Source organism: Nyctereutes procyonoides, unplaced genomic scaffold (genome assembly GCF_905146905.1).
Source record: "Nyctereutes procyonoides isolate TBG_1078 unplaced genomic scaffold, NYPRO_anot_genome, whole genome shotgun sequence".
NCBI lineage: Eukaryota > Metazoa > Chordata > Mammalia > Carnivora > Canidae > Nyctereutes > Nyctereutes procyonoides.
In genome coordinates, this window is record NW_026575125.1 from 12920755 (window position 1) to 12937244 (window position 16490).

A 16490-nucleotide genomic window follows, 5' to 3' on the forward strand; every position below is an offset into this window, starting at 1 on the left:
AGACCTGCCAGAAGAAGTTTGAAGAGTAACAGTAAAATTTTCCCTCTCCAACAGGTTTTAGCTTAGTACTCATCCCAGGACAGAAGGGTCTCAAAATTCAGTATAAGCCAAGGTAACAGCATTCTAGCGCCTGTTACCATAATTACAATGGAATCAAACTAAGAAATCTCGGACTACATTGTTACAGAAAAAAAATATTCTTTACTAATTTTAAGTCAGATAATAAAACATAATTAAAATTCAAGCTTCCTGGGTATGGAACAGATATGGAAATATATGACCTTTCCATTAAGAATGACAAACTTAATGATGAAAATCCGAAATATCACATGCAATCAAGAAATTGGCAGGGTGAGGGGTTTAAGTGCTCACCAACTGCAAGGTACCAGAATCTAATGAGAGAAAATTTTAGGCAAAAAAAAAAAGGTCTGCACTTAAACTAAACCATATAGGGACACCTGATTTTTCACAGGTGTACTCTGGTAATCAACAGGCAATCTGAAAAAAGGAAGCAAAAAACTTTTTTTTTTTTTAAAGATTTTATCCATTCATTCATGAGAGACACAGAGAGAAAGAGACACAGGCACGGGCAGAGGGAGAAGCAGGCTCCAAGCAGGGAACCCGACGCGGGACTCGATCCCCAGCCCCCGGGGTCCACACTCTGGACTGAAGGCGGCCCTAAACCGCCCAGCCACCCGGGCTGCCCAAAAAACTTTAAACGTTATCCACTTCTGCCCTCACATGGCCTATAGTGGCACTGCATCCTCTCAGCCAATTTGGAAGGTCCCATTACTACCACATCGTCGTCGTCGTTAGAAACCTTCAGTATTATTACTAGAATACACCTAAATTAATTACTTCCCCACACAAGTAAAGTATCACCTATAACAATATTTTAAGATTCATCCAAAGTTGAAATCGAAGCAACAGCAAATTTAGGAGATGTGCAATGTCTGTTTTGCCTTTAAGGAAAGGATTCTTCTTTTCTTTTTCTTTTTTTTTTTAAGATTTTATTTATTTATTCATGAGAGACACACAGAGAGAGAGAGAGAGAGAGGCAGAGACACAGGCAGAGGGAGAAGCAGGCTCCATGCAGGGAGCCCGATGTGGGATTCGATCCCAAGTCTCCAGGATTACGCTGTGGGCGGAAGGCAGCGCCAAACCGCTGGGCCACTGAGGCTGCCAGAAAAGAAAAGGAAAGGAAAAGGAAAAGGAAAGGGAAAAGGAAAGGGAAAAGAGGAAGGGAGGGACAGGGAGGGAGGGAGAAAAATAAAGAGAGAAAGAGAGAAAGCAAGCAAGCTGCTTATTCCTTTAAGCCAGGCATAAATTATTTCAGGTTTATGTGGAGATAACCTGGACTAATTAACAAATAAAGCCTGTTAGCTCCACTGGTCTGAAAAGTAAGAACCCCACGAAAAGGCTTTGGACACATTCCAACCACTTCTACACGCTTAAAACTGAAAATTAGCTCAGTAGTCCTTTCTCAGAAGCTTAAATCGTGCACAAACACAAATGTTGAGCACAACTGAAAACGAACCCAGAAGGATGCCTGAGCTAGTGTTCAATAAGCCAATATGACTGTTAGGGCTATATGAAGAAGGAGTTATGCTGGGGATAACTTGTCAGAATCTCTGTTTCCATGAAATTAGAAATGAAGACCGAGAGTCCCAGAAAACAGGAGTCAGATCACATTTGCCTTTACATGCCTCGCAGCTATTATTGGGGCTAGTGCATACTAAGTACTAAATTCATGTTTTTTAAGCCAAGCAAGTCAATTTAGGAGCAAGATGAAAGAATAATAATAAAGTACATAGACATTTAAAAAAAGAACACTCTGGGGCCCCTGAGTGGCTCAGGGGTTGAGCATCAGCCTTCCGCTCAGGTTGTGATCCCAGGGTCCTAGGAGGGAGCCTGCTTCTCCCTCTGCCTGTGTCTCTGCCTCTCTCTATATCTCTCATGAATAAATAAATAAAATCTTTTTTTTTAAGATTTTATTTATTCATGAGAGACAGAGACAAGCAGAGGGAGAAGCAGGCTCCATGCAAGGAGCCCGATGTGGAACTCGATCCCGGAACTTCAGGATCATGCCCTGAGTGGAAGGCAGACGCTCAACCACTGAGCCACTCAGGCATCCCCAAATAAATAAAATCTTAAAAAAACAAACAAACCTGAGAACACGAAAAGGAAGTGTTAAGAAGGCTCATCCTAAGGTCAAATTGGGTTTATATTTTAATGCCATTCAAAGGCAGCTCAATTACATTAAAAAATAGATTTCCTCTTTTTCCTTTTTTGTGATTATTTTTTTAATGTATTTTTTTAAAACGGAGAGCAGAGACAAAAACATCCATACGCTCCCAGTGCATGGAGCCTGCTTCTGTCTCTGCCTCTCTCTCTCTCCCTCTCTCTGTGTGTGACTATCATAAATAATAATAATAATAATAATAATAATAATAATAATAAATATATAAATAAAAATATTTTTTAAAAAAACATCCATACACATGACCATTTGGAAATTTTCTGTGATTAAGGTTAATAGTCTTTGGGAAAAAAAAACAAACAACAAGCTATCCTTTCACCTACAAAAACTAAAACAAAGAAAAACAATCACTGGAAAAGTTATAAAAATGTTCAGGTTTGGAAAATCGGTCATTAGTCTTGGGCCAGAGACTGGTTCTTCCTCAAGAAAAATGGACATATTTTGGATGCTTTACCTTTCCTTTTTTTTTTAATTTTTTTTTATTTACTTATGATAGTCACAGAGAGAGAGAGAGAGAGAGGCAGAGACACAGGCAGAGGGAGAAGCAGGCTCCATGCACCGGGAGCCCGATGTGGGATTCGATCCCGGGTCTCCAGGATCGTGCCCTGGGCCAGAGGCAGGCGCCAAACCGCTGCGCCACCCAGGGATCCCTGCTTTACCTTTCCTATTGCTAGAACAGCAGAAACCAGTGTAAGTGCTAGACAAGCACTGTCCAATAAAAACAAAAATGTAACATTAAAGTTCTTAGTTGTCACATTTAAAAGAACAAATGTAAATAGAAGAAATTAATTTTAACATTATGTTTTATGTAGCCCAATATATCCAAATGTTATTTTGACATATCACCAATATTTTAAAAATTATTAGGTATTTTACATTCTGGAGGTTTTTTCATGCTATTTGAAGCTCAGTGTATATTTAAAATTCACAGCACAGGGCAGCCCGGGTGGCGCAGCAGTTTAGCGCCGCCTGAAGCCCAGGGCATGATCCTGGAGACCCTGGATCGAGTCCCACATCGGGCTTTCCGCATGGAGCCTGCTTCTCCCTCTGCCTGTGTCTCTGCCTCTCTCTCTCTCTCTCTCTCTCTCTCTCTCTCTCTCTGTGTCTCTCATGAATAAATAAATAAAATATTTTAAAAAAAAAGATTGTAGGGGCCAAAGGCAGGCCACCACAAGATAAGCCACTCTAACATAAAGATTATTTTAAGTTAAAAGCAATCAAGACCCAGCAGATTCAGATACAGCTCTTTACCTATTCCTTTGTTCACGATTTCTTCTGCTACTTTCTATCACATCTCTAAACACCATCTCTCTCAACTCTTTCTTAACTTGCCCATTTCAGACATCTTCTGTAACACAAGTTGACTTGCTGCTGTGACAGGTGAGGCTGTAGCTCTCTGCTGCCCCATCCCCAGATCCCATCTCAATTGGTAGTTGTATGGGTTACTTTCCTAACCTGAGATATTTTTACCTCTTTTTTGGCCAACCATCACCGATCTCTGTATAGCTGCCTCACGGTGGAAAATGAAGTTCTTATCTCCCTCCCTCCCTCTCCAGCACCCACCCACATCTCCACCTCAAAGCTGACAGTTACATCCCTATTTTGAAGCCTTCTCTGATGCATCTTGAGGACTGAATCTAAAACCTGAATATCAATAAACAGAGAGGCTGTGTACGCCTCCTTCACCGTAGAGTCAAGCTATGCTCCGGTTCTCATATCAGATGTTATTCTTCCAGGAGCTTTTACCTGCCTATCTCTTTTCTTAAATTATTTGTCTTTATCATTGCCTCAATCAGCAATAGCAAACTATTCACTCTATTAGATATTAAGTATGTTTTAAAGGAAACCAGCTTAGTTACACAGGTATGTTCAGTTTATAAAACTTCATTACAGGGATCCCTGGGTGGTGCAGCGGTTTGGCGCCTGCCTCTGGCCCAGGGCGTGATCCTGGAGACCCGGGATCGAATCCCACAACGGGCTCCCGGTGCATGGAGCCTGCTTCTCCCTCAGCCTGTGTCTCTGCCTCTCTCTGTCTCTCTCTCTGTGTGTGACTATCATAAATAAATAAAAATTTAAAAAAATAAAAATAAAAAAATAAAACTTCATTACGTTGTATACCCATGATATGTGCACTTTTCTGTTTATGTTATACTCTAATTTTTAAAAATTATAAAGGAAGCACTCTCTCTTTTCCTTATAAATTGTGAAGGAAGAAATAGCAAAGGAGGGGCGGCTGGGTGGCTCAGTCAGTTAAGTGTCTGCCTTTGGCTTAGGCCATGATCTCAGAGTCTTCGAATGGAGCCCTGCGTCGGGCTTCCTCCTCAGCAGAGAATCTGCTTCTCCCTCTCCCTCTGTATCTCCCCACCTGCCCTTTTGCTCGTGCTCTCTCTGTCAAATAAATAAAATCTTTCAAACAAACAAAAGAAATAGTAAGAGAGAGAAAATTTTGCATAGCATATTTATGCATTTATATTGTTTATCAACCATACTGTTATAGTAGTACAATACATAGTTAATATAAGATAGTATAGCCCAGGGACATCTGGGTGGCTCAGTGGTTGAGCATCTGCCTTCAGCTCAGGGCATGATCCTGGAGTCCTGGGATCGAGTCCCACATCGGGCTCCCTGCATGGAGCCTGCTTCTCCCTCTGCCTATGTCTCTGCCTCTCTCTCTCTCTCTCTCTCTCTCTCTCTCTCTCTCTGTCTCTCATGAATAAATAAATAAAATCTTTTAAAAAACTGGATCTTGCAGGTAGCATAACATCTATCCACTGACCCTGACAATGATGACAGTAAGAACAGCTCTCATGTTTATGAACACTTCCTAAATACCAAACATGCCAAGTACTTTATATAATTGCACTTATTTCTCCCAATGACCCTGTTAATATAATCTGGCTTTTATTACAGACTTACATTATTATCATATTGTTCTAATGGAGGACATTGAAGCTTTGAGAGGTAATTTGCCAAAAGTCACACAAGCATCTTAATAATGGCTAATAATTTTTGAGTACTTACTATAGACCTGACATCCTTGAAACACTGTCCCCATTTAGCAGATGGGTAAACTAAGGCACACATTAGCATAATTGTCTAAGGTCACCCAGCTGGTAAGTGACACAGCTTGGCTATGAACCCAAGCCGTCTAGCTCCTGATTATTTTCCCCTTTTTTTTTAAGATTTTATTTATTTATTCACGAGAGAAGCAGAGAGAGAGAAGCAGAGACACAGCAGAGGGAGAAGCAGGCTCCCTGCAGGGAGCCCGATGTGGGACTTGAACCCAGGACTCCAGGATCACGCCCTGAGCCGAAGGTAGACACTCAACCGCTGAGCCACCCAGGCATCCCCTAGCTCCAGATTCTTAACCACAGAGCTGCACACTACTCAGAGGTCACGGCAGAAATCTGAACGTAGGCAGGCAGTCCCTAGGAACTAAATTGTTCATTATTCTGTTGGCCGGCCCAGCAATTAGGTCAACTGACACTTAGATAAGGAGTACATGCATGTCATTCTCCTTCAGTGAGAGGAAAGTTAACAGTAAACAAGTTACAAGTTCAAATACTCTTTTCTTTCTTCAAGGAGCTAATACTTCTCACCTCAAATCACCTCCACAACAGACTTTTAAAAAAAAAAAAAAAGATTGAAAAAAAAAAAAAGATTGTATTTATTTATTTATTTAAAGACAGAGCAGGAGTGGCAGGTAGAGGGGGGAGAGGGAGAAGCAGACTCCCCACTGAGCAGGGAGCCAGATGCAGGGCTCAATCCCAGGACCCTGAGATCTGATCTGAGCTGAAGGCAGACACTTAACCGACTGAGCCACCCAGGTACCCCCTTAATAACATTTTCTTTTCTCTAGCTTACTTTATTGTAAAAATATAGCCTATAACACACATACAAAGTATGTGTTAAGTGACTCTGTATGTTATCCGTAAAGCTCCTCATCAACAGTAGGCTGTTAGTAGTTACGTTTAGAGGGAGTCAAAGTTATACCTGGATTTTTGACTGGGAGTGAGAAGTCAGCATTCTTAACCCTCAAACAGCGCTCACTAGAAAGCATTCTGCAACTGATCTGTCTCCACGGGCAGGTTCCTGCATACCAATCCGAGGAATACTCGCCCTGTTTAATTATTTTTTTTTAAATATTTTTATTATTTATTCATGAGAGATACAGAGAGATAAGCAGAGACACAGGCAGAGGGAGAAGCAGGCTCCATGCAGGAAGCCCGATGCGGGACTCGATCCCAGGACTCCAGGATCACGCCCTGGGCTGAAGGCAGGCACCAAACCGCTGAGCCACCCAGGCGTCTCTACTCGCCCTGTTCAATGCCAATCCTGCCCACTGACTTGTGACCACAAGGGCAGGGACTATCTATGTCGTTCCTTGCTATAATCCCACCTCCTAGCCCAGTGTCTGGCACACAGGAAGCCATCTCTACATATGTGTTGAATGAATGAAGAGTAGATGTTTAAAAACTCAAAAGGATATAAGTTTATAAAGAAAAACTCCATGCTTGCCTCAATGACACATATTTGGGGTTCTTCTTTATGACCGTCCACGGGCACCATAGCTTGATTCATAACCCACTCCTGAACAGCATCGGTAATGTGCGGGACAACTGTAGAAAAAAGTAATAATTAGCACAAAAGCTGATTCCACAGTCACAGTCATGAGAAAGAAATGTATCCATGTCCTTAGACTTCCCAAGAACATGAAAGCCATTTGGCAAATGAGAGAAACTACATTCTCATGTTATCCATCTCACTGAAATTCATATTATAGGTACAATATAGTCATTTATTTTTTTATTTTTTAAAATATTTTATTTATTTATTCATGAGAGACATGGAGAGAGAGAGAGAGGCAGAAACACAGGCAGAGGGAGAAGCAGGCTCCACACAGAGAGCCCAATGTGGGACTCAATCCTGGGTCTCCAGGATCACGCCCTGGGCCAAAGGCGGACACCAAACTGCTGAGCCACCAGGGATCCCCTAGTTTAGTCATTTAAACGTTATGTCATTTCTTTTGAAAATAAGTGACCACAGAGAACAAGAAACAGAAAGCTGGAATGCCATCTTCGATGCAACTAGAAACACCTATAATGTCAACTAAAAACTGCAAGGAGGGCTGTCGGGTGCTGCATGCTGGGCTCCATGGGGAAGAACGATGCAGAGTGGCCCAGTGCTGCAGACTCTGGGCAGCCCACCAGCCAGTGGGGAGGGGTCCACACGGAGGGTGTAGATGAGACCTGTAGGCCGATCAGCGGCCTGCGGCTGCTGTCAGCTAAAGAAGCCAGAACGTGACAACTCCACAAGTATCTGAGGCCCAGAGAACTCTTCATGATGAGCAGGCCTCCAGCTACTGGTCTTTGCTGAAGAGACAGGAAGGGGACATCCTTGCAGGTGCAGCCAACTAACCTAATGTGATATACAAAGCAAGAACGTTGCCCTCTGGGAAGCTGAGGCGAAGAAGCATCTACTGCCTGGTCTACCTCACATCTGCTGCTTGAAGTGGAAGGAAGTTGTCACCAACTGCTGCACTTGGAGCAACCCACATTACATGTGCTGCTTGGCCCCTTTAGGTGGCAGGGGTGTTGGCCGGGCCCTGTCTCCATGTGGGCAGTGCAGGGGTCAGGAGTCAGAGCCCAGGCCCAGGACCTTGCCCTCTCCCCAGTATAGGGACGTGGCAAGTGTGAGGCAGCAACTCTCCCTCCTATGGGTCTTCCCAAGATCTACACTCGGGGGAGAAACTATTAGAAAGCACAACTGTAGCTGAGATCTAAGCCACACATCGAGTTTCAGTGAAAACACCACTGATCTTGTGATCTCCATCGGTCCGATCCCCAGGTCTCCTTCTCAGCTGGTTCCAACATGCGATTTAAAGGAACCCGGGAGGCTCAGCGGTTTAGCACTGCCTTCAGTCCAGGGTGTGATCCTGGAGACCTGGGATCAAGTCCCACGTCAGGCTCCCTACATGGAGCCTGCTTCTCCCTCTGTCTGTGTCTCTGCCTCTCTGTCTCTCATGAATAAATTTTTAAAAAAATCTTTAAATAAATAAAGTCATTAATTAATTAAAGGAGATGGGGAGGATGCCTAGGTGGCTCAGTGGTTGAGCATCTGCCCTTGGCTCCTGTTGTGATCCTGGGGTCCTGGAATCAAGTTTTGGGGTCCTGGGATCAAGTTCTCCCGCAGGGAGCCTGCTTCTCCTCTGCCTGTGTCTCTGCCTCTGTGTGTGTGTGTGTATGTGTGTGTGTGTGTCTCATGAATAAATAAATAAAATCTTTTTTTTTAAATTTTATTTATGATAGTCACAGAGAGAGAGAGGGAGAGAGAGGCAGAGACACAGGCAGAGGGAGAAGCAGGCTCCATGCACCGGGAGCCCGACGTGGGATTCGATCCGGGTCTCCAGGATCGCGCCCTGGGCCAAAGGCAGGCGCCAAACCGCTGCGCCACCCAGGGATCCCTAAAATCTTTTTTTTAAATAAAATCTTTAAAAAATAAATAAAGGAGATGGGGAATTATCACCTTTACCCTACCATTCGGGAATGCGTGGACACAAAACTTGCCGGGGGTAGGGGGAGAGACGGGAGCGCAGGGGTCTCTCCTAAGACAAAAGAGAATCATACACTCAGGAAGAGAGTTGATGAAAAAGGGTCAGACACTCCAGTTCAATCCCCCAGTGCCGCCCCTTCAAAGGGGAGTAATCATCATCCATGCAAAAATACAAGGGAGGAGACAGACAAAATAAAAGACAAGACAAAAGGCAAACCAAAAAAAGTCTGCACCTCAATCAGGTAAAAATGATGATTGAATGGTTCTCCATGGATTTTATAAATAAAACTTAGAGACATGGACTAGGGAAAACAATTAACATTAGTAACAAAGAAAAAGACTGAGGAAAATACACTCAAGAACTTGGAAGGTGGGATCCCTGGGTGGCGCAGCGGTTTGGCGCCTGCCTTTGGCCCAGGGCGCGATCCTGGAGACCCGGGATCGAATCCCACATCGGGCTCCCGGTGCATGGAGCCTGCTTCTCCCTCTGCCTGTGTCTCTGCCTCTCTCTCTCTCTGTGTGACTATCATAAATAAATAAAAATTTTAAAAAAATTTAAAAAAAAAAAGAACTTGGAAGGTGATGTGGACACCTCTGAAGAAAATGAAAAGGGAAAACAAGCAAGGATTTCAAAAGGATTAGATTTTGTAGAGCTCAAGGAGCACCTCACTTCATGTCTATTTTGAGCAGGGTGTGTGTGCTCAATACACAGGACTCTAACCTTTGTGGAATACAATACCTTGTACTGTTTTTCCCAGGTAATCGCCACGCCTCTCTTTATTGATCACATGCTGATATATCTTCCCAGTAGTGATGTTGTTGTCTTTATAAAGGTTAATATCCAAGAACCGTTCATAATTTCCAAGGTCTAAGTCAACTTCTCCACCATCATTTAAGACAAACACTTCACCTAAGATAAAAAGGCAACGTAAATATTAAATATTTGCTTTCAGGGGTGCCTGGATGGCTCAGACAGTGGAGTGCCCAACTCTTGATTTCACCTCAGGCCACAATCTTGGGGTCATGGGGTGGATCCCCAAAAGTCAGGCTCTCCATTCTGCCTCTCTTCCATTTCCTCTCCCTCTGCTCCTCCCACTCACTCTTTCTGCCTCTCTCCAACAACCCCACACACAAGCACATACACACACTCTCTAAAAATAAATAAAATCCTTTTGTTTTAAGATTTTATTTATTTATTCATGAGAGACACAGAGAGAGAGAGGCAGAGGGAAAAGCAGGCTCCATGCAGGGAGCCCGACGTGGGACTCGATACCGGGTCTCCAGGATCAGGCCCTGGGCCGAAGGCAGCGCTAAACTGCTGAGCCACCCAGGCTGCCCAAAATAAAATCTTTAAAAAAAAAAAAAGCATGTATGCATTATATTCCTAGAAGAGAAAGAAAAACTGTAGATTACAAGTCTTTAAAACAGGTTCTTAGATGTAATGTAATTAAAATAAAAATTCCAACAGATTTTTTTTTCAACTTGAGGATGACACTAAAGTTAATTTGTTAGAAAAAATGGGTCAGATTACCAAAACAAAGCACACAAAAAATAAATAAAAATAAAAGCCCTTATAACAAATAACAGTGAGTAAAGGAAGATTAAAATACATACACATACGTATATTCCAATATATATAAAGATGGAATAAGATAGCCTCAACAAATACACAAAACCAAAATATCCAAAAAGATCCCTATTGGGGTGCCTAGCTGGCTCAGTCAGCGGAGCATGTGACTCTTGATCTCAGGGTCGTGAATTTGAGCCCCACATAGGGTGTAGAGATAACTCAAAAAAATTAAACATTTAAAAAAAACAAAAAGATCCCTATTACATAAAAGAATCTAATACATGACTTGAAAAAAAAAAAGAAAACCAAGGGTATCATTACAAATAAAAGTAAATAGGGCAGCCCGGGTGGCGCAGTGGTTTAGCGTAGCCTTCAGCCCAGGGCGTGATCCTGGAGACCCAGTATCGAGTCCCATGTCAGGCTCCCTGCATGGAGCCTGCTTCTCCCACTCCTTGTGTCTCTGCCTCTCTCTCTCTCTGTGTCTCTTATGAATAAATAAATAAATAAATTTTTTAAAAAGTAAATAAAACATTCACAAATTCCAAAGAAATGTAGGAACTATATTTAGAAAACTTAAAAAGCTTACTTCAGAGATATAAAAAAAGGTACGAATAAAAGAAAAGCTGCTTCTAAAGTTCCTGAATGGGCCAGTCAATATTTTCCAGTGTTTAATTCTTCCCCCAAGTTAATTCATAAATTTAAAGAAACTTTTGTCAAAAACTCCAACGCAATTTCTTGTAAAGTCGGACAAAATGATTCCTAAGTTAATTCTGAAGACAACAAACATTTTGAGGGTAAGAAAAAAACAAAGGAACAACAAAAAAAGGTTAATGCTTTGTTAGAGGGATATTAAAAACACCTTTTTGCACCAAAAAAGAGAGAAAACAAAGGAAGAAGAAAAGGAATGTGGAAAGCTCTGACCCACTTGATAATAAAAAGCTGCAGCTTTTAAAATGATAGGCAGAAATAAACATAGAAATCCAGAACAGAACAGAATACAAAGACTATACTATCTAAGTATAGACAGAAACGTAGTATATGATAAAAGGTGGCATTTCAAGTCAGCAGGAAAAGAATGAAATCTTTGAGAAATGCCATTAAGAATAGTTGGCTAATCGGAAAAAAAAATTAGAAAAAAATTATGTTACATATTTATTTAACACCAAATTCAATTCCAGCTATGTTAAAAATGTGAAATAAGGTAGGGCAGCCTTCAGCCCAGGGTGTGATCCAGGAGACCCCGGATCAAGTTCCACGTTGGGCTCCCTGAATGGAGCCTGCTTCTCCCTCTGCCTGTGTCTCTGCCTTCTCTCTGTCTCTCATGAATAAATAAAATCTTTTTAAAAAAATGTTAAAGTAGGGGATCCCTGGGTGGCTCAGCGATTTGGCGCCTGCCTTTGGCCCAGGGCGTGATCCTGAAGTCCCGGGTCCCGCGTCGGGCTCCCTGCATGGAGCCTGCTTCTCCCTCCTCCTGTGTCTCTGCCTCTCTCTCTCTCTCTGTGTCTATCATAAATAAATAAAAATAAATAAATCTTTAAAAAAAATGTTAAAGTAAATGAAACTATAAAAGTTGCAAAAGAAAATATAGATCAATGTTTAATTCTTGAACCAGAGAAGTCTAAAAGTAACATCAAGGCAGAAACATAAAGAAAACAGTTGATACATTTAATCACATAAATGGTAAGTGGAAATTTATTAGTAACTAACAGAAGTAATATTAACACAAATTTCAAACAGTAAAACTCTTTCTATATAGGTTAATACACTTTACATAAAGTATTCTTGAAAATCATTTTTTAAAAATCCAAAGTGGGGCACCTGGGTGGCTCAGTCACTTAAGTGTTGGACTCTTGATTTCAGCTCTGGTCATGATCTCAAGGTTCTGAGAAGGAACCCCTTGTTGGGCTCCAAACTCAGTGGAGAGTCGGCTTGAGATTTTCTCTCCCTCTGCCCCTCCCCACATGTGTGCACACTCTCTCCCAAATAAATAATCTTTTAAAAAGTGCTTAAAAAAATACCCAAAGGAAAATTGGCATAACACATGGCCTTAGTGAATTTTACTGCATACCAAACAACCCTAAAACCTTAGCAACCTACAAAACGTTTGTTGATTTCTCCCTCGGGTTACATGTTATGCGGGGGTTGTGGGTCAGTTGTGAGTCTGCTTGGTCTCATTCCAGGACCCAGAACGAGGGAGAAATCCCTTATCCAGGGCAGGCAGTTTTCATGGCAGAGAGACGCAATAAAAAGAACCAAACCATGCCACTATACTGAAAATTTCTGCTTCAACAAGACAGATGTCACATTCACTAATGTCTCCTAGGGAAAAACAAATCAATGACCAAATAAGGTGACCAACCTCTTGGGTTTGCCCAAGACTAATAGGGTTCCCAGGATTTGGACTTTCAGTTTCAAAACCAGAAAAATTCCAAACAAACTAGACCAAACAAACTAGACCACATATGTGACCAAAGTCCAAAGTCAATGAGGCAAGGAAATTGACTCCACAGAAGGAAGTTGGCTAATAGTTTCTTTTTTCTTTTCTTTTCTTTTTTCTTTTTTTTTTTTTTTTTGGCTAATAGTTTCAAACAAAAATACAATCTGCCCATTGACTTGAAAAAGCCATTCCACAGACAAAATGAAAACCAAAGAAATCTAATTAGAACAATGAGATTCCCTTTTTGTTGTTGTTGTTGTTATTTGGTTTTCTCTCAGGTTAGTAAAGTTCAAAAATAATAATATTCCACAGGGGTATCAAAAAATAGGCCTTCTTATACACTGTTGATTTGTATATAAATTGCCACAGATCCACAGCCTTTATCAGAATTCTTGGAAACAAGATGGAAGTTGAAATTTGAAGTTTTTCAGATTATGGAAGGGTAATATAAAACACTTGCCATATATTAGAAAACACCCCAAATGCAAACACATTCCAAATGGAATAAAGAGTAGAGTCACAGCTTTTTGAAGATTTTTCAATTTTCAATATTTTTAAAAATAGTTTATTTATTTGAGAGAGACAGAGAGACAGAGATAGGAAGAGAGAGCACAAGCAAGGAGGAGAGGGAGAAGCAGGTTCCCCGCTGAGCAGGGAGCCCAATGTGGGACTCCATCCCAGGACCCCGGGACTATGACCTGAGCTAAAGGCAGATGCTTAACCAAATGACACACCCAGGTGCTCCAGTTTTCAATACTTTTGAAAAAAGACTATAAATAACCACAAACTTCTGAAGAATTTTAAGTTTTCAGAACTTTCTGGATTTTACAGTTATACATAAGAGATCATGAACCTAAAAACCTTTGGTAATATGTATTATACGTCAAAAGCCAGAAAAGCATACATACCTGTGAAATCAGAAACTGCATGAAGGTATTTATGTTTAAAGAAATAGTAAGTTTTAAAGATTTCCATCACAGTGTTGTTTATAATAACAATACATTGTAGTTATTTTCTGTTATTGTACAGATTCAGCACAGCCTTTAAGAGTATAAAATACATGTGAATGTTTACAGTACCTTGTTGGGTTTTCTTTTTAAGATTTTATTTATTTATTAGAGAGAGAGAGAATGCATGTATGAGCAAGGAGGAGGGGCAGAAGGAGAGGAAGAAGCAGACTCCCTGCTGAGCAGGAAGCCTGATGTGGGGCTCCATCCCAGGACCCTGGGATCATGACCTGAGCGGAAGGTAGACACTTCACTGACTGAGCCACCCAGATGCCCCCCACAGTAAATTGTTTTAAAAATTAGATTAAAAACTGGCTTGACTATAAGATTCAATTCATTTCAAGTTCAAAAACAAGCAAAAGTAGTCTCTGGAGTTAACTGTTACTACATGTCAAAGAGTTTGGAGAACATTAGTTAAGGAAGCATTTTCCTGATTATTGAAAAACAACTGTTATGGCCATCTATCGCTGCTAGTAGGTGATGCAGTGTATTATGCAACATGCCGTGTATTATGTAGTGCATAATAAAAATAAGTGAAAAAGTAAAAAAATAAGCAAAAGTAACTTACGGTGTTAGAAGACAGGATAGTGGTTACCTTGGTGGTTTTTGATGGGGAAAGACTAGAAGGGGCATAAAGGGGGTTTCTGTTTCTTGATCTGGGGGCCGGTTACACTGTATGCTCATCTTATCAAGTGGTACACTTATGATCTGTGCACTTGCCTGCTTGTGTGTAAAAAGTTTAAAAAGAAAGTACGTAATTACTAATATCTTTTAAAAAATAATTAGCATGTACATTAAAATGTCAACATTAATAATAGCCACTACAAGTGGTGGGAAATGGAGGACTTTTATTTTCTTCATGCCATTCTATGTTGTCAGTATAACTGTCAATATATTCCATATTGTCGGACTTTTTCTAAGAGACCTATATTACCTTTACAATAAAGTAAAACATAATTTGAACAGTAAAAGGTACAATAAAAATGGTATCCCAAAAAAAAAATGGTATCCCCATACGCTGTTTTCCAAAAGAGTGAACTAATTTGGAATGTCATCAGCAATCTGAAAAATGTCTCAACAACTATGAGAACATTCACATGTTCATACTGAATGATCCAGCAACTCTACTCCTGGAACTCTATCCTAAAGAAATTACCCCAAATACAAGAAGGAACTGCAATTTGTGCTTTATAAGAGGGGGAAGTTATTCTCTCTCATACCGTGCTCATAAGGTGAAAAAGTGCCTGCATCGATGTTAATATAGGGGTCAATTTTGATGGCAGTCACTCGGAGTCCACATGATTTTAGAATCGTCCCAATGCTGCTCGCGATGATCCCTTTACCAATGCCCGAGATGACCCCTCCAGTGACCAGAATGTACTTCATTGGCAGAGGAGTGGCTGGGTGTCAGCACCCAGATATAATCTGAAAGGTAATATAAGAGTCAGGGAAAAGAAGCATATTCTCAAACCAGTAAAGCAGGAGTGTGTTAAACCAGAAATTCCAAAGCACACAGCATTTTTCATATAAAGTAAATTTTCAAAACAAAGTCCTATCTTCTAGATTGTCCATTTTTGTCTATATGCAAAAGCTGTGGATACTTTCTGCAAGCAAAGTGGCTGGCTCCATTGCCCTGATTCCATTTACCCCTACTCTATCATGGGACAAAGTTCATCGTGAGAAACCAAATTTGTCTGGGATTCAGAAGCATGGTAAAATTAAGAGATAAGGATCTGGAATCAGACTGATCTGTACAAGCTGTACCTGGGCAAGTTACTAATCCTTTCTGTGCCTGTTTCTTCATCTGTGAAATAGAATTTAAAAATACCAGTCCCTGGGACATTACTCAGCACTAAAAAGAAATGAGCTATCAAGCCATGAAAAGACACGGGGGAAACTACAATGCATATTACTAAGTGAAAGAAGTCAATCTGAGAAGGCTACCTGCATACTGTGTGAGTCCAACTATTTGACATTCTGGAAAAGGCAAAACTATGGAGACAATAAAAAGATCAGTGGGTGCCTGGGGTTCGGGGGAGGGATGAAAACACAGAGCACAGAGGACTTTTAGGGCAATGAAACTATCCTGTATGACACTGTAATGGTGGATATACGTCATTATGCATTTGTCCAAACCCACAGAATGTACAGGGCCAAAAGCAAACTCCAATGTAACCAATGGACTTTGGATGATAATAAGGTATCAATGTAGCTTCATCAATTGTAACAAATGAACCACTCTGGTTCCAGATGTCTATAATGGGAGAGGCTATGAATGCAGGGGCAGCCAGTGTATGAGAACTTAGTGCTTTCTGTTCATTTTTGCTATGAACCTAAAATTGCTCCAAAAAATAAAGCCTTTTGGGGCAACCCCGGTGGTGCAGCGGTTTAGCGCCGCCTGCAGCCCGGGACGTGATCCTGGAGACCCTGGATCGAGTCCCACGTCAGGCTCCCTGCATGGAGCCTGCTTCTCCCTCTCTGCCTGTGTCTCTGCCTCTCTCTCTCTGTCTCTATGAATAAATAAATAAAAATCTTTTTTAAAAAAATAAAAAAATAATAAAGCCTTTAAAAAAACAATCAGTCTTGGGATCCCTGGGTGGCTCGGCGGTTTTGCACCTGCCTTTGGCCCAGGGCTTGATCCTGGAGTCCTGGGATCGATTCCCT

The 16490-nt window shown here is 41.2% G+C and overlaps 1 protein-coding gene across 4 annotated transcripts in view; it reads right to left on the reverse strand.

The window, feature by feature from the left end:
• The window catches only part of CTPS2 (CTP synthase 2), a 112184-nt gene that overhangs the window by 91325 nt on the left and 4369 nt on the right, over positions 1 to 16490 (reverse strand). For all 4 annotated transcript variants that reach the window (XM_055338938.1, XM_055338937.1, XM_055338936.1 and 1 more), the window contains exons 2-4: positions 15047 to 15251; positions 9552 to 9722; positions 6779 to 6879 (exon numbers count right to left, since the gene is read on the reverse strand). In XM_055338938.1, coding sequence (XP_055194913.1) covers positions 6779 to 6879; positions 9552 to 9722; positions 15047 to 15212 — 438 coding nt within the window. In that variant the 5' untranslated portion in view covers positions 15213 to 15251. The remainder of the gene's footprint in view (positions 1 to 6778; positions 6880 to 9551; positions 9723 to 15046; positions 15252 to 16490) is intronic.